Here is a 27,328-nt window from a genome sequence, read left to right as displayed (position 1 = left end):
CCTGCCGTCCAGAAGGGGCTTACGGGGTTGACTCCTTGCGTAGCGGACTTTGAGGAATAGAGAGAGCGTTACTCTCCTCCCCCTTGTCGTCACGCAGGGACCCGGCGCAAGGAGGGAACGCTGCGCAGCTTTCGTAACCTGCCGGCCGTGCGGAGCCGTGCTTCGCGGAGCGCGCTGCCGGCGTAGTTGGCTTCCGGGAATAGGCGTAGGTGTTTTCCAGGGCCGCGGTTTGCGCAGCGCCGGGCCGGCCGTAACGTAAGCGAAGCGGGTTGGGGCGGCGGCCGCCATTTTGAGCCGGGAGCCCGGAGGAAGAAGACGTTAGTGTCTCCACACTTCACGGGCCCTGGAGCCGACCGAGAGCCCCGCCGTCCCCTCCGCCGACGTTCAGCGGGTCCCTGACCCACTGACCACTTCTTCTCCTTTTGTATCCCACCAAAGAAGCGAGGTGGCGCAAAGCGATTCCTCCGAGACACAGCCGCCCCTGGCTGGACCGTCTCCCCGTACCCCCAGTCCCTCGCCGACCCCACGGCCGGCGTTCCGTTGCCTCTCTCCCACCCCTCCGGGTGCAATGAGGGGCTTCGGGGACCGGGGCCGCGACCGAGACCGCGGCGGGTAAGGGGGGGGGGGTGGCTGAGGGCAGGCCGGGCCGGGCGGGTGTTGGGGGGCGGGGGGGTTGGCCGTGGCGAGGCCGGGTGGATGTGGTGTGGGGACAGTGGGTGGGAAGCCTTCTCCCCCCCCCCCCCTGAGGGGCCTGGTGGGAGGAAGGTCGAGGGGGAGCCCTGGGGACGAGGAGGGGGCGCGTTCAGCTGGCGGTATTGGGGAAGCTTTTTCTCAAGTATCTTGGGGCGGGGGGGAACTGGAGGCTTAATTAGTAGGGTTTTGGCAGCAAGGGGTGGTGGTGTGTTTTTATTCCCCAGTTTGTTTGGCTTTTCTGTCGTTCATAAGTAACCATGTGTGCTTTGCTTGCAATTCTAAGGCCTGCCTTTTGCTTTCTTCCTTTGCCCTTAATTTATTTTCTGCCAGCCCTCTTCTTCTTTATCCTATTCCCCCCCCTTTCTGCCCCTCCCCGCAAGCCACGAAGGACTCGGTGGCCCTGGCAAGAGTGGTTGGACACTGCCCTTCTGGTTGTCATTGCTCCTTCTGGACTTATTAGAAAAATGGCAGTGGTGAAAGAGGCTTCTCGGTTGCACTCCCAGGCTTGTCGTGAGAGGAAGTGAGATTGAAAGCTGGGAACTTGCATTCTCGAGAGGGTGATTTCAGTAAACACGGCCCTGGATTATTCTTAACGTGCATGACCAAGCCTACGTAGCAGTCAAACAGGAGTTGTTGACTTGTCTGTGTGGCGTTGCAGAGGCCTGGCGGTGCTTAATACTCTTGATTCTGCCGTTTAAAGGAAGCTTGGGTCAGAAGAGGTTTTTGCAGGTTTTGTTGGGGTTTTTTTATGGTTTTTATTCTTCCGAGGATGGCAGCAATAAATACAATGGCATTACAGTATATAACTAGTTTGAGACTCGAGTTTTCTAAGGGTTGAAAGTAATGAAACGTTCATGCCAGGCCTTTTTAAAGAGAAAGTTAGAACTAAGTGAGGAGAGTGGCATTTTCTGTCCCTTAGATCACACATACTTTGACCTCCATTCTCAAGGGTTAACAGTAAACATACAGTGCGGATTCTGTTACTCTTAGTATGGCAGATTAGATCTCAGTTGATGAGTCTTCCCTTTTAATTTTATTTTTTTCCCCTTCTCATTTGCCTTCCCTGCTGGGAGATTCAGGAATATTTTGTTTGTATGTTGCAATGCAACATTTAGTTTCTGGTTGTGTGTGGAGGGAGATAGTTGTATCCTTGTTTTATCTTACACCCACATTCCACACTCTGAAATTAAAAGATACTTTAAATTTTTTTTTTGCAGAGGGTTCTGGTGTTTTTCCAATATGAGATTTACAGCTCAGCTTAACATCAGGACACTGGAATAAAACCCTTGGCAAGTCTGAGGTAGTTCAGACCTAGATGTTTTTGGACTTTAGTGAGTGATTTTGTATGAAGGTTTATACACAGTTAATTAGACAAACACTGTCCAAAGCACTGGCGCAACACTTGAGGTGCCTTAAAATTTGTGTAATCTCTTTTTGTGTAAAGACTTATTATAGGCAGCTGCTTCCCTTAAATCAGGGGTTTTGCATAAAAGGAGTGCCTCCATGCTCCTTTGTGAAGTTTTTTGACATTTGCATGGGAAATAATTTTCTTGGCATATTCTACTGGAAGCTTTAATGCATTAGGATTCAGTTTGTTATTCACATCTATTTAAGGGGTGAAAATATTTATAACAACTAATACCCATCATACTTCATAAATAACCTATAAAACCCAGCACGCTGGTTAGGTGCTATTTAAAAGTTGGTCATCTTCTCAGGGCTGATTCTTTCATAGGGTAAACAAGTAGAGGCTTTCTGTTTTCCCTCTGTTAGGAGTGAGTTGTAGGTAACTGCTTAGAATGGGAAGTTGTGCTGTTTTTCCTCTGGAATTTAATGAATTCACTCTGTTCTGTCGCAGAAATGATGGCCCAGTAGTATTTGAGAAGCACATTTTTAATCAGTCTGAATTTTCACTTGAAAAGAGAACTGTTGGCAAATCAGGGGAACAATCCTAGATTTAAATCAGTTTAACTGAAATTGGAATCTCATTTTACTTGTAATGTGAATGTAAAGGGTCAGTTACTACCAGCTCAACAGCTAAACAGAGGCAGTATTTGAGGACTGCTGCAGAGCTCACTTCTTTTAGGTTGCATACAGCCATACTGTGTATAAGAATGGAGAACTGGAACTATGTCACTTCTATGTAAAATATGTCAGTTCTTCCTTCTGGTTGTCTGTGGTGCAAATATTCTTAGTACCCAGCTATTTGAGTGTCCAGTATTGCAATCGGTTCCTCCATGTGTATCATTTGTAAGGAAACTCATTGCCCCTTTGAACCTCCGGTGACTTCAGCATGAGTATGGGATTTGTTTTAACTCTTCGGATACAGAAATAGTTGTCCTTTTGACCTCAAGTTAGCATGTTCAGTAGCAGATATCTTCAGTAAAGCAGAATGTCCTTATAAGTAAAAATCTATACTATTTTTTTACACTTTGTTATGAAAGAAAATATTATGTTTAAATTAATTTTTGAAAATGTTTCACAATCTTCACATAAAACAATTACTGATTATGCAGGCTATTTGAGGGATATGATAGACATACAGATGGGAAAATAAGGGATATTTATAGGAGGTGGGAGAGGTTTAATGAAACAGTTACAACAAAACAAACATCTTAAAACTTACTTAGCAGTTTTTGTGGTTAAATTGTATCTGCTGTACTTAGCTTTTCCAACAATGTAGTCCCTTTTTCCTATTAATATGTTGATTTGAGATCTGTCTTTTTATTAATCTTAATCAGTGTCATTGTCGTTTCCATTGGGAAGTGATTTAAACAGGAAATGTTGTTAATGTCTGGATGGACAGTCTTGTACAGAAATGTAATTCAGATCTTCTTAATTTTCTAGCACACACACAAACTCCCAAGTTACTAGTGTAACTAGTGTTATTATTTACTGCCAGAGCGTTTGGGTAAGGTGCAGACACTTTATTTGCTGTCTAAATAAAAGTCTTGTTTTAAACAAGCGTTTCTCATTAATTCATGTTTACCAAAAAGGTGTAGCTTTTATTAACCAAAACCTGAATTAGGACAAAATTTGAGCTAGTTGCCTTTGGAAAAGTACCTTCTGTTTCTGTGACATGAATGAAAGGCTGTAACCTTTTTTGTGGAATTTTAAAATACATAATTTGTAATTTTTACAGCAAATAATAATTTTATGCCACTCAAAAGCTCATGTTTTGTCTAATGCATTAGTTAGTCATTATAATTAGTTCTTAACCTTCTTAACTGTATTAAGTTAAGTGGGTGAGGAAAATCTACATGAGAGAGAAAGGTAGTAACTTTTGAGTAGTTCTGCTAGTTAAGAAATTTCTAGCAGAATAAACAGCTTTTTGAATCTTCAAAAGCATTTAAGAGGATATGATTTTCCCCAGGTACTTTTTTGATGGTTTGTGGGGGTTTTTTGGTTTTTTGTTTGTTTGTTTAGGTTTTTTTACCCCATTAAACTCTAGTTTCAAAAAAATATATGTATTTTTTTAATTGCTTTGATTTCAGAATTACAGACTAATTTGCAGGCTTGGCTGAACTTGTTTCCTTTCACTTCTTCACTCTTGTTTTCTTTTGAGACATACTGCTTGATAAGAAAGCAGAGAAGACATAGAAATAGCTATTTTTGTGTGCAACTAATCTTGCAAGAGATACAAGGAACTTACAATTAGAGATTTTCCTCTTCCTTTTCATGTAACCATGTTTTAAGTGCCCTATCAGTTTTAAGAAAAGTGCTGTAGCTGTACCCACAGCATTCTCCAGAGGGAAGGAACTTTGTAGTAGAAACCTGGAAACAGGAGCTTTAAAGCAGTGACTTAAAAATAGCCATACTGGGAGGAAAATTTGAGTTGGTTTTGGGTTTAGAACTGACTTAGAGCAGATTTATGTTATTTCAAGAAACTGCGTGCCATCATAGCTGGGGGGGAGGGGTGTGACATCTGCTTAAACATTGTGCTCTTGTGTCAACTTTGAGAAAAAGGAGTGGAAAATGCTTATAAAACTTGCAAATTCCAGAGTAACTAAACATTCTTTTTTATAACTAACGTTGACTTTCCCAGGTTTGGAGCAAGTCGTGGAGGTCCTCTTCCTCCAAAGAAATTTGGTAATCCAGGGGAACGTCTACGTAAGAAAAAATGGGATTTAAATGAGCTTCCCAAGTTTGAGAAGAATTTTTACGTGGAACATCCAGAAGTGGCCAGACTTACTCCAGTAAGTTTTCAGATTTTGTTTGTTCATTTTGCCTACAAAAGAAAATGTCACAAGTGGAAAATCTTGTCTAGGAAGTCTGGGACAGTGTGTAACAAGGAACTAACTGCCTCTTCATGAAGCTTGTTTGGTATATGTGTATTCTGCAGGATACCAGTCCTGGTTGCCTTCAATATTTAACGTTGGCAAAGGTGATACAGCTGTTTTTGTACGAGATACTTTTCCTTTGGTCATTAATAATTCATTATCATCATGCTTGTCTGGTATAGCTATTTGTCAATGTAGGTAAGACTTAGAGGGCTTGAGAGTTACAGTACTGAGAAGGCTCTGGAAGAGCTTAAAATAATGAACTAAAAGTGGCAGAAATAGGAGAAATATTTGAAAGAGTATTTTATCATAATAATAATTTAGGATGGAAGAGGCCATGGGAGACCTCTAGTCTAATCCTCTTTTCAGAGCAGAGTAACCTGCAAAACTAGAGCAGGTTTCTTAGTGCCTTGCCCTTCCAAGTTTGAATATCCCCAGGAATGGGGACAGTTGATATCATCTCTGGGTGACTCTCTCAAGGCTTAATGTTTCTCACTGTATTTGCTGCCCCTAATAATTATTATAAAATCTTCTCTATAGCAACCCATTGGGTAGTTGAAAGTAGCAGTTAAATCCTGCTGTCTGTCCTTTCTTGCCCAAGCTAAACAAATCCAGCATTCCCAGTCTTTGTTCGTACTGCCTGTACTCCAGCCTCAAGCTTTCTCCCCATAATTGGACATGCCTTGTTAAAACAATGCCCTTCTTACACTGGGGGCTCAAAACTGGATACAGTACTTTGTGTTTACTCTGTAGATACAGTAATTTCACCTTCTTACCCAACTTGAGTCTAGTATTTTTTTTCCTCTTTAGTGTATTTTTATATTTAGGAGTTAACATATTTCATTCTTAATGTAAGGAAACAAACAAAATGTTCTTATCCAGTCACATAGACTTCTAAATTTTTGGTGAAATATTAATATTTATACAGCACAAAGGAATTGAAGGAGACATTGGCTTTTTAAAGAGACAACAACTTGAACTGAATCACAGTTAGCATTAGCTGATGAAGCTGTCTTTGCCTTAGCCAGCTGAAAGGATTTTCACATTTTTCCCAGAAGTTTTTTTTTGTTTTTTTACCTTCTCATTCAAGCACAAAAGATTCTCACAAATAGTAAATTTACTGCTTTAGGTCAACTGCATGTTTGGTATTGAAGGGTATCTTCCTTTTGGGTTTTAATGAGCATTAGAATAAGGATGTGAATTGTGGAAGCGTATTGCAAAGTGCAGTGGGACTTGCAGGATAACACAGACAAAAATAGAGCACTTTTTCTAATCCTAAAATGAGGCATATGTAGATAGACATTTCAAAGATATTTTAAGAAGTTCCAGTATTAAAAAAAAATCATGAGGTCTTAGGGTATGATTATGATATTGCCTGGTCTTCTTTCATAGAGAAAAAAGTAGTGCTTCAAAAAAGATTCCAAGCGACATTTCTGAGTTGCTAGTTGTCCAGCAAGAACTCTGTATTTAACCCTCTCTGGAATCTGTTAATTGAAGGAGGACTGTCCTGCCTCCTTCTTGTTTGTAGCATATTAGGACCTATTTATTTTGGTTAGTTCTTAGCACTGTCACATAAAACTAATTTTTTACCTGATTCTCTGTTTCTAATTGCTTTTGAAGCTGTTGGTGATTTTTGGCCTCTGGAAGAAGAGTAGAATTCTTAAAAATACTACATTAATACACTTAATTAAAAAGGTCTGGTTGGAAGAAGAGACATGATATTAGCCCTTCTAGACTACATAGAAATATCATACCTCTGAATATTGTGGAAGCTATGTGCTAGCTCAGTCTCAAGCCAAAATTCATAGGAAAGCAGTCCTTTTCAGATTTCTGTTTAAATTCAGTTCTTTAACAAAGCTGTTATCCAGAGGTGTGAAGTGAGTTAATGGCTAGAAACGTGCACTCTGAAGTCCCTGCTGACACTTGGCATTTGTCTTAGTTTTGTTTTTGTTTTTTTTTATACATAAATAGTATGAAGTTGAAGAACTGCGAAGAAAGAAAGAGATCACTATTCGAGGAATGGAGGGCTGTCCCAAGCCTGTGTTTGCCTTCCACCAGTGTAGCTTTCCACGTAAGTGTTTTGCTATTTTTAAGATAATGACAGTTATTGTTTAGGCCTGTTCTGTTTTGTAGAAGATTCGAAGCCTTGGTCATCCTTTAAGAATTTTTTTCTTGTCTTAAATTCCTAGAGTACGTGATGGATGCTCTGATGGACCAGAACTTTACAGAACCCACTCCAATTCAGTGCCAAGGCTTTCCACTAGCCCTCAGTGGCCGTGATATGGTGGGCATTGCGCAGACTGGCTCTGGAAAAACACTAGCGGTATGTATTTTTTTTTGCCTTTTATTTATTCTAGTTGCTTTGCAGAAGTTACCCTTGGCTACTTGTTAGTATTTTTTGGGCTTATCTGTACTAGAAGCAGGAAGTGAGATGGTTATATGTTGCTGAAGCTTGCTTTGTTGCATCGTGGGTGAGCCTTAAGTCTCACCTAGCCTGTCTTACTCACAGGCATGTGTTTTGAGAGTGTCGTTCTTTTTGGATTCTTAGTCACTTCTCTTGGTCTGTGCTTACATTGTGGTTTATAAAACAGTATGTGCTCTTTAGTATATTTGTTTTATTAAATACGCAAGTAAAAATAAAGAATGGTTGAGTCTTCAATGTATGCATTAATTTTACCTGCAGTGGTAAGAAGGAATTTTATCCTTTATGAAAAACATTGATTAGAGCCAAGATTGCTCAATTCTACTAACTTAGACTCCAAATGTAAATGAGCCTTCCTTTCAGAGGTGCTGAGCAGCTATATTTTCTGCTAGTGTCAAAGCAGATATGTTTGGTCAGCAGCTCTGAAAAGTCTTCTGTTCTTTTGGATAAATGCAAGTGTCTGGTTTTGGGAAAAGCCGAGGCTTTCTTACTGTATCTCCCATCATGTGTTGGCTTTTTGAAGTGATGTTAGGCTAAGTGGTCTCTTGCTGTGATCCAGCTGTCCTGGCAGGAGGTCATTGGCGTTGAATATTGATGTCCTGTGTCTTGACTTCAAGTTCTTCTGTTTTAGTACTTGCTGCCTGCAATTGTTCACATCAACCACCAGCCATATTTGGAGAGAGGAGATGGCCCAATTGTAAGTGCTTGTCGATTCTTTTTGTGTGTATGGCACGGCATCATTAATGAGATGTGTGCTTTATTTAATTGGTTTATCAGAATAGTAAGTAGAGAAATGTTTACTATTACAATATGAACATCCCACTCAGTAGTTGAAATTCTGTTTAAATTTTATTTAAATGCTTTAGGTAATGAAGAGCAGATGGTCCAGCTTTGCTGATGGTATCTGTGTGTAGCCTTTAATTTAGGGATGTGTGTGTAGCTTGGCTGTCCTTAATCGATTCCTTTTACAGTGCCTGGTTTTAGCACCAACTAGAGAGTTGGCCCAGCAAGTGCAGCAAGTGGCTGATGATTATGGCAAGTGTTCAAGACTGAAGAGTACCTGCATATATGGAGGAGCACCCAAAGGTCCCCAAATCAGAGATCTAGAAAGAGGTAATTTTAAAATGGCTGCAGCTTTTGGAGGAGGTGTTACTGTAAAATCTCTGTAAAGGGAAAATTATCTTCTTAAAACCTTTTTGGAAGGGGCTGTGTGAATGAGTTGACTTGTCTCTCCAGTTTCAGTGATAGTTCATGAGGTAGTTGGCGTCTTTTTTATAGAGGAACTTACTTGGATATTAGATTTCCTTTCTATTTTAATTTTGAATTTTCCAGTTGTGAAGATTATCAGGACATAGGAAGGGGAAAAGGAAACTTAATCAGAAAGAGAACAGGTTTATTTTGAGGAAATGCAGTAGCAGCAAATGTAAGAAATTATTTTTCTTAAGCCAGATATCAGGTTTTCTGCCTAGGGATGTTCAAATAATAAAACTGAATTTCTGAATACATAGAAACAACTTTAGTCAGTGACGTTTGTTTGGGTTTTTCTTATTATTCTTAGGCACTAACCTCCATTTCTGTTCATGTGCCCTGTAACATTCTGTAGCTACCTTTTGTACATAGCAAGGGCCTAGAGTTGAGAATGATGAGGAGCCATGGTTCTAGAGTGATCACTGTAACACAGTAGTGCTCAAGTGACCTAACCTTCACATCAAGGGCTAGTTACAGATAATTTCAAATGCAGGAATGTACTGGTGGCTTTCATCTTCAGTAGATAAAAACAATAATCAATAGAATTATATGAGAAGATGCAAGAAGTATTATCAAGGTAAGCTTATATATGCAGATTTACTCAAGAAATCAGAAAATTTTACTTAATGCTGCAGGTTGTAGAGTCATTATTGAAAACTGGGGGATAGGGGCGTGCATGGTAGAAGGCGGTGGGATAGCTCTGTTCTTGAAAATGGCAGTGCATTCCAATTCAAAAGTAGCATCTTCAGTGGAATAATCAAAGGTTACATGAAGAGACCTGAGAGGATCAGCTCAATGGGTTTTTGCCTACCTCTCTGGAGTGCTGTAAAATGTCTTCTGCTTATGAAAACTCTTTGTTTAGAGCACATGGGCAGGTTCAGTGCTTTCAGTCCTTTCATGTGTTACTGTCTTTGGATGATTATTCAGTATTTTGTACGCAAAAATTGTTGAATAGATAGAAAACATTTTAATTTATTTTTCTGAGTTGTGATCTTTGGGGTATTTAGTGAATTTACTTAGGAAAAGTGCATAATTAACAACAGAAATTGCTGTTTATTCAGACTCCCTGGCAGATCGGTGGCCCAATTAGAAATCAAGTTCTTCCATGATCTTTATAGAAACTAGAAGTATGTCCAGCTTTGTCAGCTCTGAGGAGTCCAGGTTGACACAAAAAGATGTGGGTTCCCACAAAATAATCTGCATTGTGTAAATGCAATATAGAGAAGACATTTGGGGTTCTGCTCTTTTTCAGCCACCTGATTCTCTAAACTTACCTTCTGTGGACATTTCAGTGACACTGAAGGACTCACCTGTAAGATTTGGGAATTGTTGAAAAACAGTCCTTCCATTTGAAGGATGTATAAATTGCCATACCTGAAAATAGTTTATTAATATGCACGCAGGATGGTTGTCTGTCAGTGTTGGTGCATAACTTAAAGCCCATGCCTATAGCAAGAGGAGGATTTTGTGTTTGAATTAACATGGGGTGTTCAGTTGGAGGTCGCTCTTGTTTTTCTAGAGAGCTCTCTAGACTGCATAGTTCTGTATGAAGGTGGATCAGGCTTGAGTAGAAGCTGATTTTTGGACAGCTTTTCCCCAGTGGTTTCTGTCAGTAAACTTTGAGCTTCTGCACTTCATTTATTATTCTGATGGCACTGTAACAGCAATTTCAGAATGGAAAAAAATATTAAAAGAAACTAGGGCTTCTACTGTAATGACTCAATCTTGGGTACGAATGAGGGTGGTGCTTTTTTTTTCAAAAAAACCAATTTGCTCCTGAAGGTGATTCATGCTGACTAAAAATATCAATTGACATTCACATGAAGTGTCTTACTCGTTTTCTTCATTCTGTTTTGAAGGTGTGGAGATCTGCATTGCTACACCAGGTCGCTTGATTGACTTCCTTGAGGCAGGAAAGACCAACCTTCGTCGATGTACGTACCTGGTGCTGGATGAAGCAGACAGGATGTTGGACATGGGATTTGAACCCCAAATTCGTAAGATTGTTGATCAGATAAGGGTGCGTGAACCTCCTAAAAGAATAGCTTTGTTGTTTTCCCATTTGAAGTCCAGTACCTTAAATAAATCTGTTTTCCCTCGTTCTTAGCCTGACAGACAGACTCTGATGTGGAGTGCCACCTGGCCAAAAGAAGTGCGCCAGCTTGCTGAGGACTTCCTGCAGGACTATGTTCAGATCAATGTGGGAAACTTAGAGCTGAGTGCCAACCACAATATCCTGCAGATAGTGGATGTATGCATGGAAAGCGAGAAAGACCATAAGTAAGCTGATTTTCCTACCTTTTCACTTTTTTTGGTTGTACTTAAAAATCTACATTGCTTTGTAAGCCAGATATAAAGTCCAAATACTGAAGTCACTTGTACTGTTATTTAGTTTTGTGGGATTAGAAAGTAAATAGGTCCTGTAATTAGCTAATCTATTGTGTATATTCTAACCATATTGAGGAACAACAGACCTGATACTGACTGATACATGTTGTTTATGTTCTCAATGAAAATTGAGTGAGTGCTCCTATATTCTTGTGTGTGTGGATATACATCTTAGCTCTCATGTCTATTTTAGACTGATACAACTGATGGAAGAGATCATGGCAGAGAAGGAAAACAAGACTATCATCTTTGTGGAAACAAAGAGGCGATGTGATGATCTCACTCGAAGGATGCGCAGAGATGGGTGATTAGCTTCCCCTCTCCCTCCCCTTGTTTCTGGTGGGAAACAAAAATTGTAATCAAAAGCAGTGAGGCTTAAGTGTTCATGATGCTTCTGTTGGGAATGCTTTCCCTGTTCTTTCCTTGGCTGAATTCAGTCTCAGTTTTCCAGAAGGTTCCAGTCCATGAAAATATGAATGCAAGAAGAGAGTAGTTGTGATTTGGGCAGCTTTTAGTGTATCAGATAGGATAGGAACTGTATCAGTGAAGGAACTGGGATTTGGCTTTGATGGCTGCTTATGTAAGTAGTGGGTTTAACATGCAAGAAGCAAACCAGTATACTTGCTAGGTTGGTACAGGCCAGAGGAGGACAGGGAACAAAACATTTCTCAAGTCTTTTTTTTTTGGTTGCCTTTTTTACTGAAATGCCAATAAAGCTTCCTGTTGCCTTTAATGTATGTACTTTCTGTCTGTACTAATATGCATCTCTGTTTGGCAGTTGGCCAGCTATGTGTATCCATGGAGACAAGAGTCAGCCAGAAAGAGATTGGGTGCTTAATGGTGAGTCCATCACTGAGGGTAGAATAACTTGGGCTGCTATATGTAATTTACTGAGAGATGCTTTTCTCCAATTGTCTTTATTTGTTTCTTCTTTTTGTCTCTACCAATAGGTACTGGTAATTTCAGTACTTGAATTTGCATTTTTTTCTTTTTTTCTCTTTTTTTGACAAAAACACAATGGAAAAAATAGCTTAACCTAGAAAGCTGGATTTTAAAAATAGTTGACACATTATATCTTGACTTGCTGGGGTTTCTGAAATTGAACCGTCTTACCTAGATTCTGGAATATGAGCATTTAGTAAATCAAGTTCAGGTAACTTACATTTTTGGAAAATCTTAACTTCATAGCATGCTTTGTTTTACAGAGTTTCGTTCTGGAAAGGCTCCTATCCTCATTGCTACCGACGTTGCATCTCGTGGGCTAGGTTTGTACACATAGACCACTCTTGCCTACTGCTGCATATTTTTCTTCTTTGGACTGAAATATGTTTTATTTAAAAAAAAAAAAAAAATTCAAAGCGTGATTTTCCCCCACATGTGAAATACGTTTTTTAACATTAATCTTTTTTTTTTCTTTCATATTCAAAGTCTCTTCCTGCTCCTAATGAACAGGCTTTGGTCTGCAGCAAGGCCTAGGCATGACCAATCGATCGCCAAGAGGGAGAAGAGACGTCCAATTATGCAACCCAACCCTTCCACCACACTCACTTCTTCCCCAAATTCAGCTTTTGTTGCTGGATGATAGGGATGGATTGCTCTCAGTTCAGAGCATGTCAGTTAAAAGCTCAAGTAGGGAGTTGTGGGAGAGCATTTCAACAGCAAATAGCTAATATTCTCCCTGTATGGCACACCACAGATTTGAACGTACCAAGCCCAGTGTACACGCATGTTTACCCCACAGATGTATTGACATCTGAGCAAGCACTGCTCCAGATCTTTGGTCTTGACATGTAACCTTCCCTCCTCTGTGTTCCTTCTAGGTAGGACCACTGAGATTATATATGGCCTTGAACATTGTGGTACCCACATGTGTAATTGAATCCAAATGGCACAGCTCTATTCTGATGGTATGAAAACCATCTGTCTGGATGCATCAGTTGTGCCCCCTTTTTTAATAAGCATATTTGGATTGTGAAACACTTGGTGTGCTGAACACAGTCCTTGTACATCTGCCCACTCTAGAAGAGGAGGATGACTTCTGAAGTGCTCAGAGTTCAATAATGGACACTGAATATTGCCCCCTCCCTAATTTTGATAGAAGATAAACTATTTGGGGGTCGATGTTTCATTGTAGTAAATTCCAGACAAAAAATTACTGCAAGTCATTGCAAATAAGCTCAGAACAATGTCTAGCTGTTAAATACTTCCATTGTCTGAGCTCTTCTTTCCTATGCTGAAAGGGTGGCTGTGCTGTGCATCATATGGTCACTTTAATACAGGCAGACCATTACTAGACTTGGCAGCCTTGTTCACACAACCTTCACCCCTCCTTCCCCTCCCCCCTCAAAAAAGCATCCAACACTTCCTCAGAGAGGTGATTATATGGACTTCAGTCTCTGCCCTCTAGGGTCATGTCTGGACCTGTGCAGTTAGAACTTGGGCCTGTTGGGAGAAGGGACTGAGGCCTGAAACCAGTTTGTATGAAAGAGAGCTGCTTTCTCTAGCAGCATTTTTTAAACAGGCTTGCTATGTGCTGGTAGCTTCTTTGTGCATCTTGCCTAGACATTTAAAACAGCCTCACCCCCCTCAAAAAAGCACTCCCCAAAAACTACTCAATTGGATAACACTTCAGAAAACAGTCTCCCCACTTCCCATCCTCCACTTCACCTCAGCTAAGGGGGAAAGGTACCAGAGTCTGTTTCTTGTTACTGAACAACATCTCTGCTTGTTTTGGGGCCCTGAGTTTGCTGCTTCTTAAAGTAAGTCACTTAACTGGCAAACTTCTGGACGACTTCCTCCAAGATCCTGGAAAGTGAAGGCTTCTACCTAAATAACATAAAACAGGGGCGCGCGCCTTTTGGCTGAGTCACCAGGGCTTTCCCTCTTCCTAATGGAACATTGGTTTCAAAAAAGCTGTTTCCAGGTAAGTTTCTGAGTCCCGTAATGCCTTCTTTGTGATAATTCCCTGGAGTGAGGTCCTCTCTCTGCACTGATTTTTTTTTTTTTTTACTTAATTTTTTTGTTCAGTTTATTAAACTAAAAACATTGAATTTGTTTTGTTTTGTTTTCTTTAACGGAAGCTCTGATATCAGTTGCAGATCATTCTCAGTGCAGGGGTGGGGGCACATTTACATTGATGATCTAAACAGCTCTCTAGACTAGCATGTTTGCTAGTTTATATCTCCTGATTAATAATCAGAGACTGTCGTGCCATAGGGTATTCTGATGGTCTGACAAAGGGAATGTTTCCCAGGTAGCTGTTAAAGATGATGTGCAGTTTCAATTCTTGATCCTGCTATACTATCTTCTAAAAGCACAGGAAGATTGTGACTGTGTGCAAGTGCTTTGGAGCATGCTAGACTGGAGAAGCAGAGTCTTGTACTTGCTCTGGTCTTTCTTCAGCAAGCTGCGTGCTCTCCCAGGACCACTTTCTAATCTGGAAAACACCCTTGTATTTTCCCATTCCTGTCTTCCCATTCTTCCCACTCCTCCCCAGTCAAGTCAGTTCCGTCTGCATTGGTAGCTGCAGTTCCTGTGCTTTCTGCCGGGAAAGCATGTCCTTCAGGCCTCTGTGGTAATTCGAATGGCTTTGCTACTGATGGATGTGCAAAACGGGACTGACTGAGGATCATGTAGCCTGCAGCTTATGAAACTAGTTACGCCTTGGCTGTGAAGATGCCATCTGTCACATGTACTCCTCTCTTTACTTCACTTTCCCCTTTAAAAAACCCTGTTGCATCAAGGACCCTAGCTGGAGACTCGCGCAGCCCCCTGTGAAACCTGCCTTCTCACTCCCTTTTTTTGGTGTGATTCAGGACTTTGGAGTCAGCAAAGACTGAGGAGCCCCCCCTTTGCTGTAATAAGAAACAGACAAAGTTTCCCTCTTGTCACTACGACCCTCTTGTTTTTATTTTTCCTACAACCCCTTTGAAATTGATGCAGTCTGGGCAATAGATGCAGTCTGACCCTTTGGATGTACTTTTTGTATCTTCATTTTTTTTTTTTGACAATTGCCCCTAAGAACCCCAAATAGGGGACAAAAAAAGCGTTGGAGGACCTGAAACTTTTACCTGAGCCCAGGTTCTCCGGCGCTTCACAACCAAATGGGGCAACAGAGAAGCGTCTAAGCCAGTTCACAGAGCGAGCGTGTGTGGGGACTTCTCGCTGCCACGGACCCTTGATGCATGCTCCCCGCGCTCCAGTGGTCCCGTGTCAGAGGGCGGAGTTTTCGAAAGGAGGCCGCCAAAAATAAAAGGCAAAGAGACGGGATCGGCTGCAGCGGTTTCCCACAGGAGGAGGGAGTGTGCATCGGTCTGGTAACAAACAGAGAATGTTTCTCTCTTTAAAACAAAACGAAACAAACAAACAAACAAAAAAAAAAAGGAAAGGAAATCACAAAAATCTGTGTTTTATCTAGGATATTTTGAGAATATTCTTCTTAAAATGCAGATTTTTCAAATATTTTTTTTGAGCTGTCAGGGTACTTCTAATACCATGCTTTTTAAAGTCTTGTATACTATAGCAAATAGGTGCTTTTGGTACTTGAGGTGCTTTCACTGCAGCATTGCACTAACATTTACTTTGTTTCTGTCCCTTAAGTTCATGAAGTCTGACTTTCCAAGAGGCATGCAGTTCTGATCTCCTAAATTTTAATACTACTTTGCATACAGAGCAGTTTTGGTCACTTCATTTCCTGCTTGCATGTGACTCTGGAAGTAGGGAATTGTTAATGGAATTCAGTATTGTCCAAATTATGAAAGCTTGCCAGAACCGGGCAGAACAACACAGTGAAATGTTAGTGCAAGTGCATTCTGGTGATAACTACAAAGCTGAGTTAAGATACTCTAGGTCTGGGTAATTCTTAATGACTTGACATAATAATACTAATATAATTGGAGTGTCTTAAGCTTTAGGCTAGGGAAAGTAGTTCACGCTGTTTTATCAGGCCTGTAAAGTAAATATTTTTAAGATTGCCTTTTATTTCGTGTTACCAACTGGAAGGTAAGTGATCTCATTACTGTTGTTATTTGTTAGACTTCTCCCAACAGAGTAAAAGCTTAACTGTAGCAGTTCTGCCCTCCCTCTACCCCAGTTTGCTCTATCTGATGGTGGCATTTTCACTTTCCAGGTTGTGGTTTAAAAAAAAAAAAAAAAAAAGAAAAAAAGAAAAAGAAAAGTTAATTTAGTTCATTCACAAACATCAATGTCTTTGACATGCAAAGACAGATAAATGCATGCTGGGGAGGATGAGTTTGAGTGCAGGGCAGAACTGCTTTAAAATTGCCGCTGTATTTCAGGAGACTAATCTTCCTGATGATCTTAAATTTGAGTCTTCTACTCTTTTGGGATGAGTCTGTCTTGTATTTATTCCATGCAATTACTAACTTTTTTTTTTTTCTTATTACTGTCACCTGCATTCGTGCTCCCCACCTTTCGTTGGCACGTCCTCTCTTCTTCTCCCCTTTCCTCAACCCCACCCGTTCACTGTGCTTCGCACCTGGACTCTTCACAAGACGTGGAAGATGTTAAATTTGTGATAAACTACGACTATCCGAACAGCTCTGAAGATTATGTGCACCGTATTGGCCGTACCGCTCGTAGTACCAACAAAGGTACTGCCTACACCTTCTTCACTCCAGGAAACCTGAAACAAGCCAGGGAGCTTATCAAAGTGTTGGAAGAAGCCAATCAAGCCATCAATCCAAAACTGATGCAGCTTGTGGACCACCGAGGAGGAGGAGGTGGTGGTGGAGGTAAAAGCGCATGGGAAAAGGGCTACCCAGGGAAAAGATTCCCCATTTTGAGGGAGGGAAGAATAGAAGAGGGTAGGGAAGTAGGAAGCACAAGTCTAGAGTAACAGACAGTCAATTAGTAATGAAGCTGGTTTGTATCTGAGATCTCAGCACATTATGCAGATGAACTTTCTGTCCAGAAAAGATGTAGGCTGCTGCTTTACCTTAGCTGTGAGGTAAACTGCTAAGACAAAACAGGTAAAAAGGTAAAAAATGCTTAGGTCCTCACAGAGCTGATTTCACTTAAATTAATTAACTAGGTTGCATCTTCTACCTGAGCACAGGAACGTATGTGCATGCACGTGAGAGGCTGAAATCAGAAAAGAGATAACATTGACTTTACCTTCAGGGAGTGAGACTATTTTTTCCTTGTGTTCCCTGAAGGAATAATGAGTTGTTTTGTTTTATTTTCACCTTAGTCCTGAATTTCTGCTCTTTGTCCCCAAGTGCATACATTAAGAACCCCTTTTGAACTTCATATTTGCACCTTGAACAAAATGAAGAGGCGTGTGCACAGCGCTCAGGAAAGCTGTAGTCAGTCGAGAAAACTTGCTCCTTGTGGGCAACGTTGTGGATGTAGAAGGGGGGAAAAGGGTGGCGTAATTGTACCAGAGTTCGTTGTGTAGGACTTGTTCAAGGTACTAAATCTTGATGTATCCATCGCCAGGAGGTCGCTCTCGTTACCGAACGAGCAGTTCGGTTAACAACCCTAACCTGATGTACCAGGAGGAGTGTGACAGGAGGCTCCGGGGAGTGAAAGAGGGCCGGAGAGACTCGGGTGGCTTCAGAGACCGTGAGCGTGGTGACAGTTTTGCCAACGGAGCCAACAAGACCTATGGCAGTGCCTACGGGAGCCCAAATTCTGCTTTTGGGGCAGCACAGAGCCAGTATGGTTACACTCAAGGGAGCTATGGAGCAGCTGCCTATGGCACGAGTGGCTATGGCACTGCAGAGTACAGTGCGAGTGGCTATGGTGCCAGCACCACAGCTGCCACGGCTGGGAGAACCTCACAGAGCACTACCCAACAGCAGTATGCAGGGATGGTGGGGCGCTCAGGCCAGCAGCCACAGCCGCTCATGTCACAACAGTTTCCGCAGCCCCCTGGCACTAACGTGATGGGCTATATGGGACAGACTGCCACCTACCAGTACCCGCCCCCTCCCCCGCCCCCTCCCCCCACACGCAAATGAGACCACTTGCTGGTGACCAGTGTAGACCTCTTGCATTTAAAGGAACCTTTTTCTTTCCCATTGTGATGTCTCTCATGCAGGTTAGGCTTAGAATTCACCATTAAAATCCCTTGAGCCCGTCAAAAATGGCCCCCAGTCCACATTACTGACCCTGTTCCTCTTTTTTTTTTTCTTTTTTCTTTTTTCTTTCTTTTTTTCTTTAAGATTATATATATAGTTGACTGGAAAAATTATTAATTTTTGTCTTGCATGTTGAGGAAATTGGAAATTTTATTTTCTCTAAAAGAAACAAGTATAAGGCAGATAGGTCCCAGCTTGATCATCTTGGTGTCCAAGGTTTGTGTGAGGGGAGGAAGTTTGTATTCTGTAACATGTTAACTTAATTTCAGGAAGTGTCAAGAGAGGTGGGAAACTTTGGGGAGCCAAAAAGCACTTCATTAAAAATGATAAATGCAAGGGAGCAACGCTCACTTCTCCTAATCTTAATTTTTTATTAATAGCTCACTATTCTTGCTTGTAATCTATTGTAGGTAACTTTCTATAGGAAAACTCTGCTCATTTGTCTGAGCTGAGCGGTGTTCAGAGTAATGCCCCAGGTACACTGTTGTTTTCTTCATCTTCTGGTACCTACAGCAGCCTGCAGTAGGGAAGTTGGAAATAAACCCCCAGTGTCAGAGACCAAACCTATCAATACCTGAAACCCAGATTGTCACCATAGGTACCACTGCTGTGATGTTTAGCCAAGTAAGTTATTTCTCTACAATTGTTAAACTGCAGCATTGCCAATGCATGGAGCCTGGTTACCCTTAAAATTAAGTTTCTGCTCTCAAATTCCTATTGCTTGAGAGAAGTCTTAATTTGAGAGTGCAGAAACAAAGCAGAACTGAGATGATGAAGAGCATACCTTCATGAACAAACTACCTTTTGGTGTGGGGAATGTTCTGAATGCCGCTGCGCTGAATAAAATGTGACTATAGAGTTTTCCACACTTCAAATTTATAAGGTTTGAATAGGGTGGGCTGGAAGGGAGGGCAAGGGGAGGAAGGGAGGAGGAGGAGGAGATTGCCTGGAATCTCCTTTTCATGAGGTAAGCGGTGAGCTGGTTAGTTCATCTTGATTCTGAAGCTTTGTTTCTTTTTGTACTTTGCTCTGATTATTGCTTTTCCTGGCTTTTGAGTGCGTTTCCCTGTTCCACTGGTCCCTTTGAGCAGAGCTCTCGCAGGTAGGTAGCATTTTAGAAAATGTTAGAGAAGAGTGAAATTTTTAGTAAATACGTAAATAAAACTGGTTTATTTTACTGGCTAAGGTGGGTGTGAGGGGGGTTTCCGCTTTAGTGTAAAGCATGTTCACTTGTTATTTCTAATACCAGACGGTTCAGAGACAGTAGATGATAAAAGGAGTTGGCTGCTCTTGGTCTGATAATATGACAAAAGAAAGGATACATTTCCTGGTTTGTGAGACAGCATCGTTGCATTACGAGACTTCAGGCTTTTGGGTTATTTCTGTTGGCGTTCTTGCATATGGATGAACAAGGCAGCCCACTCCTTCTATAGCAGAGTGGTACTTATAGCCCAGGGAAAGAGCTTGCTTATGCAGAAATTATTTCTTTTTACATTTAATTTCTTCCCAGAGTAAAATTTTTTGGGATGAATGCACTTTTTTTTTTGGTGCAGTACACAGGTAGGTTGCTGACACAGAGGGAAAAGGGAGAGATCTTCCCTAACCTTGGTTCCCTTGTCCCATCTTGTAATTCCAGTGCTTGGGCAGAAAGCTTGTGTTAAGTGAAAGCCAGAAACGTATTCTTTATCCAGGCACTGACTGATTTGTCTTTAACCTCCCTTGCAAGCAAGTGTAGGGTGTTGGTTTTTTTGTTTTGTTTTTAATTTGTGACTTCAATGCAGAAGTGTGTTTGAGGGGTGTAGGGGTAGGACATCTCACTGACTGGCTTTAAAGAGGGTCTCTGGACCGCCAAAGCTGCCTTATAGTCTGCTATAGCTTTCACTTTTTTTGGGAGGGACTTGTGCACACATACACATCTGTGCCAAGTCTTGCAGTGCTTTATTGCCATTGAGGTCAGCTGAAGTCCAGGGGCTTGGTTCAGTTCAGAGTGTTAACCAGACTGTTCAATGCATAAATGCACCATGGCATGTGCTGCCCTTGTCCCACCTGGTGCTCACTGATCTGTTCCACATACCAGCTGGAGGGCCCTTGTTGATAAAGCATTAGCATTTAGTATTGTTTGCCTTGTTTTCAGTCTGTAAAAGTTTGTGGGAGTGTCACATGAGTAGGGTGTCTCCTCCCCTCCCACTTCCTGAAGCAATTTACTGTTTGGACTTCTCTGAACAATGGAAGGGTTAGTGGCTTTGTGTGGGATCAGCATCTTGTTTCACACACCTGCTGGTCTCTGAACACATTCCTCTTGTATTAATGAAGACTTGAATTGAGAGATTCATAGATCTGTGGTGTTCAGACACAGGAGCTATGTTACTATTCTTAGTTTGTAAATTGTCCTTTTGATACCATCTTGTTTTCTTTTGTAGGTATAAATAAAAACACTGTTGTCAATAAATTGTGAACTTGGTCTTTATTTTTTGAGTGTGAAACCTTCTTTGCCCTTGTTCTTCCCAGTTCTGTTAAAAAAAAGTAAAATTCAAGGAGTTGGAAACAGCTGTTGGCAACCCACTGAATTTTAGTTGAAATGATCCCTGTTTGTAGAATATGAGGAACTGTCACTGAAAGCGAGTGTGTGAGGAGGATGTTTGAATGCCTGTAGAATTGGAAAATTCATGTCATTCAGAAGGAGTGTATTTTTCCTGAACTTTAGAGCACTTGTAACATTACAGGATGGGAGTCAAGCAGAGTTCACTTTCAGGAGGATGCTAGTTTGTACAGAGTTAAAGTAGCAGCTTATAGTGTCGTCTGTGTTAGATGTGGCCTTTGTATGTTGTCATACTTGTTAGTACCATGTTCCCTTTGCCATAGGTACTCAGGAAAGGACCTCAGGACTAAAGGTAGTGACAGTTTCCCTTACATTCCTTATGCTGCCTCAGGTCAAGGTAGAGGCATGTTTTGGAGGTTGATGCTGGGAAGAGCCAGGAGAGACTAATTTGCACTACTTGAGTATTGGCCAGCACTACTTACTAGCACCAAAATCAAGTAAGAAAAAAACAATTATTACTATTTTTTTTTTTAAAAAAGAAAGTCTCGTATCGATAAAAAGCATATCAGCTTTCCAGGCCTCATTATGTTCCTGGCACTGGAGCAAAACTTGGCTGAGCCATCCATTAGTCAGGGCCAGGAAAGGAAAGCTGTGGTGAAGAGCTTCATCTTTTCAATTTCTTGCATTGTCTGGAAATGTCTTCAAACAGGCATGGGAAGACTTAGCTTCTTTCCTTTTAGGACTGTGCAAAGAGAAAGAGAAGGTGATGAAGGAACTCTGGGGAATTCTCATTGTTTCAATGACTGTTTTTTTCCAAAATTGCTATTTAAATAGCAGTATATTTAAAACGTTTGCAAACAGCAATGAAATTAGGGCTCTTGGGTGGGCCTTCTTGGGCATCCTCTGTGTGCTACTTTACGCTGGTAGGAATGGAGCTGAGCTGCTTTCAGGTGACATGGCTGCTTGTCCCCAGTTAGGACTCTCTGCTAAGAGCTCTGGAGAACCCTGCTCATTGTGCAAGGAGCATCTAGGAGAATTTGGCAAGAAGGGTAAAATTGGGAATCCAGAGAAAAGTGAAGAAGTTACATGATAATTGATGGGAGGCAATTACTAAAAAATTGTTTCTAAGTAGGAAAACTCCAAAATCTATTAATTCTCTTTATGCTAAAGGAAAGGTTATTTTTTCCTCCTCCATGGTTACTCTTGCTCATGCATGAGTAACCTCCTAATTTCTCCATTTTTTCTTGATGATGTAGTATGAAGTCTGCTTTCCCCCTTTTTATGGAGAACGTGACCTGACTAAATAATTATGGCCAGACCCCCCAGCACCCACCCCATCTCATCTGATCTGGAAGCTGGGATAGGAGGCCTCTTGGAAATATCAGGAGCACGTTGGCTCAGATGAGGTGGATGGAGAAGTGGCTGCCAAGTCACATAGTGGTCAGTGGTGTGAAGTCCAGCTGGTGGCTTGGTACTGGTGGTGTACCAGTTAGGAAGTGGGGCCAGTGCTACTCAAGGTTTTTGTTTGGTGCTATAGGGAAGGGCAGAGTGCACCCTCGGGGATTTGCTGATGATGCACAGCAGAGGGGAGTGTCTGCTAGACCAGGGTGGGGTCAGAGAGACACTGCCAGGCTGGAGAAATGGGCTGATGGGGACCTTATGGAGGTCAGCAAAGGGAAATGGCACATCCCGCCCCTGTGGTGGAACAACTCTGTGCACCAGAATGTGCTTTGGGCAGCTGAGCTGGAAAGCAACTTCACAAAGAAGGCCCTGGATGTGCTGCTGGACACCAAGTTGAACACAAGGCACTGATGGGCCCCTGTGGCAGAGAATGCAAACAGCCTCCTGAGCTACATAATCCAGGCTGAGGAAGATGGTTCTTTCTCACTACTCGGCCCTGGGATGGACACAGCTGGAGCAATGATGGGACTGGCGCTGGACTCCCAATACAGGAGACAGGGACATATTGGACCATGTCCAGGTAGACCATAAGGATGCATCATTAAGGGATTAGAGCACCCCATGTAAGGACACGAGATCACAAGCTGATAATGCTTAGCCTGGAGAAGGCTGAGGGGGATCTTCTCCGTGTGCATAAATGCCTGTTGGGGGGAGTAAAGGAGACAGAGCCAGACTCTGTTCATTGGTGCCCAGTGATGGGACAAGCAGCAATGGGAAATTCTGCATAAACATAAGAAAAAAAAAACAACAACAAACGTTTACAGGGAGGGTGGACACTGGCACAGGTTGCCCAGAAGGGGCTGTGGTGCTTCTGTCCTGGAGATCCTCAAAACCTGACTGGACATCCTGCTCTAGGTGACTCTGCTGTGAGCAAGGGAGTAGATTAGATGATCCCCTGAGTTGCTCCCAACCACAGCCATTCTGTGAAATGCAAGCTTTTGAGACCTGAAAGCTTCCTCGGAATATCTATCAGGTCCTTTGATTAAACAGAAGGGAGCTCATCTAAGATTGAAAACAAGATCAAGGGAAGTTGTGTTCTATAAAAATCCCTTTAGAATGCTTTGGTAGAGGTTCTGAAGTCTTACTAAATACATCTCTTTATGTAACACATTTTTGCTTTTTTTGCAGCATTGCTGCCCTTTTGTCTGAGCTCTTCTGTGTTAGAAATGTTTTGAAAAGTTTTGTTGTTGTTTTTTTTTTCAAGACTGTAAGAGAGCTGCAACCTGCTGTAATATTGCTGGTTTTCATAAATGACTGCAAAGCATTTGCATATCGTTAGTCACCTTTTCTCTCCCATGATCCTGAACATTTGTGAGACAATTCTCTTCCTGCTGTGATGTCTCAGGAACAAGTCTTTTTTTTCTTCTGCCTCCTGTATCATCTACATTTTGCAGTTTTATTACTAGCAATGCGAGACTGAAAACTAGCAGTTGGGTTTTTTTCCTCCCCCCTTTTGTTCCACCATCCACAGCTACAAAGGGTATGGATTTCTCACAAAATGCAGGACATGAATTGAGAGAAGCTAAAATGGGAATTAGTTAACAAAAAACCCCCAACAAAACCAACTGACGTGGAACACCTTGATGGCAGTTTTACAAAGTACTTTTTCAGCTACAAAAATGTTTCAATGACAGAAGGAGGTCTTAATCTGCCAAGGCCAGCCACCTGCTCAGTGCTCCTGTCACCTCTCTACCAGCAGGTATATTGCATGGAGCTACCAAAGATCCATCCCCCAAGGCATCAAACGCAGGCCGTCGCTACTGCTTTTGGCAGACTATTTTGGGAATGTGAAGAAGGAAGAAAATATTTGTTCGCTCAGCTAGATCTCATCAAATTCCATCCTCCTCAACAGAAAAGCCTTTTAAAGGGTACTTCAGCCTCAGCAAACCATGGTGTGTTCTACCAGATTTCATGCCCTCGATGCCCTTGCTAGCTCTGATACGTGGCTCTTTGCTAAAGCACAACACTGAAATGGAAGGGGCATCTGATTTGGGGGAGAAGAAAGGGGTGTCATGTCTGTGCAGATGCCCGTCTTCCTACAGAATTGGTTCTTGGGAATGTTACGTCATCTCCATCAAAATAAAAAAGTAGGCTTAATATCTCCATGTATCTGCAGTTGCTCTCTCAGGTACATTGTCTGCCTACAGCTGGTTTCCCACCTGCCCCTTCTCCCTGAAGTTCTTTTGCATTATCTATAATCTTTCAAAATATATGTAGAATTAAATAAACCTTAATTGTTAACTTCCCAAGGTGGGGTTATACCAGGCTTAGCTCTGATGTAACTTCTGCTTTGTTTCACATGCCCATCTAGAGCCTCTTGAACAGAGATGCCCACTTGGATTCCATAGGTGCATTTTAAACAGTGTAATTTAGGTGGACAACGTGCATCACAAATACAGCAAAGAACAAAGCCACATATGATTAGCACGCGGCAAGCTGCAGCTCCACTCAACCCCCCTTTACCTACCTTTGGTAACATAGAGGTAGAAGAAGTCACAGTAGAAGATGGTTTGTACCACTCCGGAAACTACAGCAATCTGGTCGTAGAAGTTCTCCGTGTAGTAGCGCCAGACCCAGTTGGCAATGTAGAGAGCGCGGTAGAGGCCCAGGAAGAACAGGTAGTGTGTGGTGATGGTCTCTGCTTCTCCCGTCTTGCTGATCATGAAGAGCTGAGGAAGGATAGCCACGGACTCCAGGTAGATGGAGAAGGTCCAGAGTATCTGTGAGATGCAAAATGAAGGCAGGGGAGAGTGGTGCTGGTTGATACATGTCAAGAGCCAAAGCTTTTGCTTGGCAGAGCACCGATGTCTGAGTGGGATGAGCAGGGCTGCTGGAGTTGAGGAAAATGATCCTGCTGTGCTGGGACTGAGAGGAGACAGCGCCGAGCTGCTCTATAGAGGGTATGGTCTTCAAGGCCTGTCAACCTTGCCTTTCCTGCCTGCTTTTGTTGGTAAAAAGCTATTCAATATGCTGCTTGCTCTGCTGCATAGTGCTTGGCTGCTGCTTTCCCTCCCCTTTCCTCTCTCAGGTGTTCCTTACCTCCAAGGGTGTGAAGCTGTGGTTTTCCAGGAATGACAGGCCTGTGACAGGGACCAGCAGGAACTCGAGGCGAAAGGAGTCATTCTCGCTGTCGAATGTTTTCCGGAATTTCACATAGATCATGTACACAGTGACGTAGGCACATATCAAAAAAATGACCTGCGGGAGGGAAGGGAGATGGCAAGACCTTACCTGAAATCACACCTTCTGTGCTTGAAGACAGGCTAGCTTTGCCAAAGTCAAGATCTTTTAACCTGGTTCTGGTGGGGCCACGCCAGGATGAGATAGCGGTGACTGCTTTTTCTGTGCTGGCTTCTGGAGATACTCCAGCAGTCAACTAGAGATTGCCCCATTGTGAGGATCACACTTGCTTGAGCCCTCTAGGGCTCTGTGTGAAGAGGCTGGCTTGCTGGCATCCATCTGGACACCCTATGGACATTCATGGGCACAATTATGTTGATTCATAATACCTTGTTCTGGTTTTGGTGGTACTAAATGTGGCAGGTCCATCTTGCTCACTTAGCTGTGGTGAGAGGTTGTTTTGGTCAATGGAGGGCCAGTGATACCAAAGTAAGGATCCTTATCCACCTCTCCTGTGTATAACTACCTGTAGCATTGATGATCTATAGCTGAAAAACTTACTGACCATGTACCCTTGCTTCCCTGAGAAGCTGCAGCAAGCTGAGTGGAACCTCTGCTCCCACACTGCCTTCTCCTTACCTTCATCACCGTGTTATAGACAGAGATGAAGGTGGTGAACAGGTCCAGATAGCGGGTTGTGAAGACGAGGGCAAAAAGAATCTGACTCTTCCCAGAGATGCCTGCATGGCAGGGAGAAGAAAGGAGGGTAAGGTGGATGAGAGGAACGGTCCTTAGGATGATGGTTTCCCCTTACACCTTCTTTGGGAATGGTTGTATATGTGCATGTTGCTTTGTGAGCCTGGGATGGTGTGTAGGTGCTATGGTAGCTCTAGACCAACCCCAGGACTGGCTGGAGTCTCCCAAGTAACAGGGCAGGCTCCTGCTGACACCCCTGAGCCTTCCCTTGGGATATAGGGACTGGTGGTAGGTGGGCACATTCACTGCTTTGGCCAATTCCATCCTTACTGTCATGAAAAATGCCTTTCTCTTCCCTCCCTCACCCCCTTCGCCAGCCCGCCTTGCAGGGGGTTGTGTGATGTGACATCTGCAACACCAGGGAAGAGCAGCAGTATCAGGGACTGGTCTGGGGACTCTGATGGAGCTTAGTCACTGCTGGTGTGGAGCAGCAGACAGACCCACCCATTGCTCTACCTGTGACAACGGCTGCAGTGCTGCAGCCCAGCCCTGAAGTCTCTTGGGGAGGACGCCATGAACTCTGAGAAAAATGCTCTTGTGGGAAGCTGCTGTGCTGGTTTCCTACCCCAGGAATGGGGCAGCCTCTGCTACCCGCCTGCCTTCTGGCAGGACATCCGACCTAAAGCAGCTTTCCCTTGAGGTTTTGGTGCCACCACAACTCCTGGCACTCGCTTTCTGCCTCCCTCCAGCCTTGCTGCCTTCCCCTTTGCTTCACCACCCGAACACCAGTGCCTTGCCACATCACATCCTTCCGATGCAGCCCTCTCCTCCCAGCAGGGAGCCTTCCTGGAGAAGGATGATTTCCCTCGAGGATCCCACCAGGGAGGCCTGCCAGCTCACATGGGGTATTGCTACCCCTTTCAGCACCCATTTCACTTGCACCCCTTGCTGAGCCACCCTCCAGAAAAGGCCCCCTTTCTTCCCTGAGGTATGGCAGCACTCACCAGCACAAGACTTGGATTTCTGGATCTTCAGCAGGAGGATGATGATGGCCAGCAAGTGGGAGACGTCCCCCAGGATGCGGAAGACGTTCATGGTGCCAGGAGGGCTCCTCTGGGGCAAAGGGAACGGGGTGCTTTCTGCAGGCGGGGAGGGCAAAGGCACAAGAGTTTTTCACCCCTGAGCCTTGACCAAGCAGATGCTCTCCTCTGGCTCAGCTTTCCTTTTTTCCCCAGTACGGAGCCCTCCTTTCTGGTGGAGAAAAGTTCAGCCTCTCCTCTCCCCTGATCATGAGCGCCTTTCCCCTACCAGGTGCTCAAGCCAGATCTCGCTAACTTTTACCCCAAGGTAGATTTTCTCTCTTCCCTCCCCCCAGGGC

The 27,328-nt window shown here is 42.9% G+C and overlaps 2 protein-coding genes across 2 annotated transcripts; one reads left to right on the top strand and one right to left on the bottom strand.

The window, feature by feature from the left end:
- The first annotated feature begins 255 nt into the window (after positions 1-255).
- DDX17 (DEAD-box helicase 17) lies at positions 256-20,583 on the top strand. Its single transcript, XM_051633180.1, has 13 exons — positions 256-612; positions 4,739-4,889; positions 6,945-7,044; positions 7,163-7,296; positions 8,027-8,092; positions 8,367-8,508; positions 10,503-10,663; positions 10,751-10,923; positions 11,225-11,335; positions 11,810-11,871; positions 12,237-12,296; positions 16,545-16,784; positions 17,491-20,583. The coding sequence occupies exons 1-13, from the start codon at positions 569-571 to the stop codon at positions 18,012-18,014; spliced, it is 1,968 nt and encodes a 655-aa protein (XP_051489140.1). The 5' UTR covers positions 256-568; the 3' UTR covers positions 18,015-20,583.
- KDELR3 (KDEL endoplasmic reticulum protein retention receptor 3) lies at positions 20,584-27,328 on the bottom strand. The gene is made up of 5 exons (XM_051634474.1): positions 26,955-27,328; positions 25,894-25,994; positions 25,174-25,332; positions 24,602-24,854; positions 20,584-21,415 (listed from the first exon to the last, which is right to left on the bottom strand). Exons 1-5 carry the CDS (start codon positions 27,043-27,045, stop codon positions 21,375-21,377), a joined length of 645 nt encoding a protein of 214 aa, XP_051490434.1. The 5' UTR covers positions 27,046-27,328; the 3' UTR covers positions 20,584-21,374.

Source organism: Apus apus, chromosome 1 (genome assembly GCF_020740795.1).
Source record: "Apus apus isolate bApuApu2 chromosome 1, bApuApu2.pri.cur, whole genome shotgun sequence".
NCBI lineage: Eukaryota > Metazoa > Chordata > Aves > Apodiformes > Apodidae > Apus > Apus apus.
The sequence above is the reverse complement of the archived record's forward strand: the minus strand, read 5'-3'. Positions and strand labels throughout refer to the sequence as shown.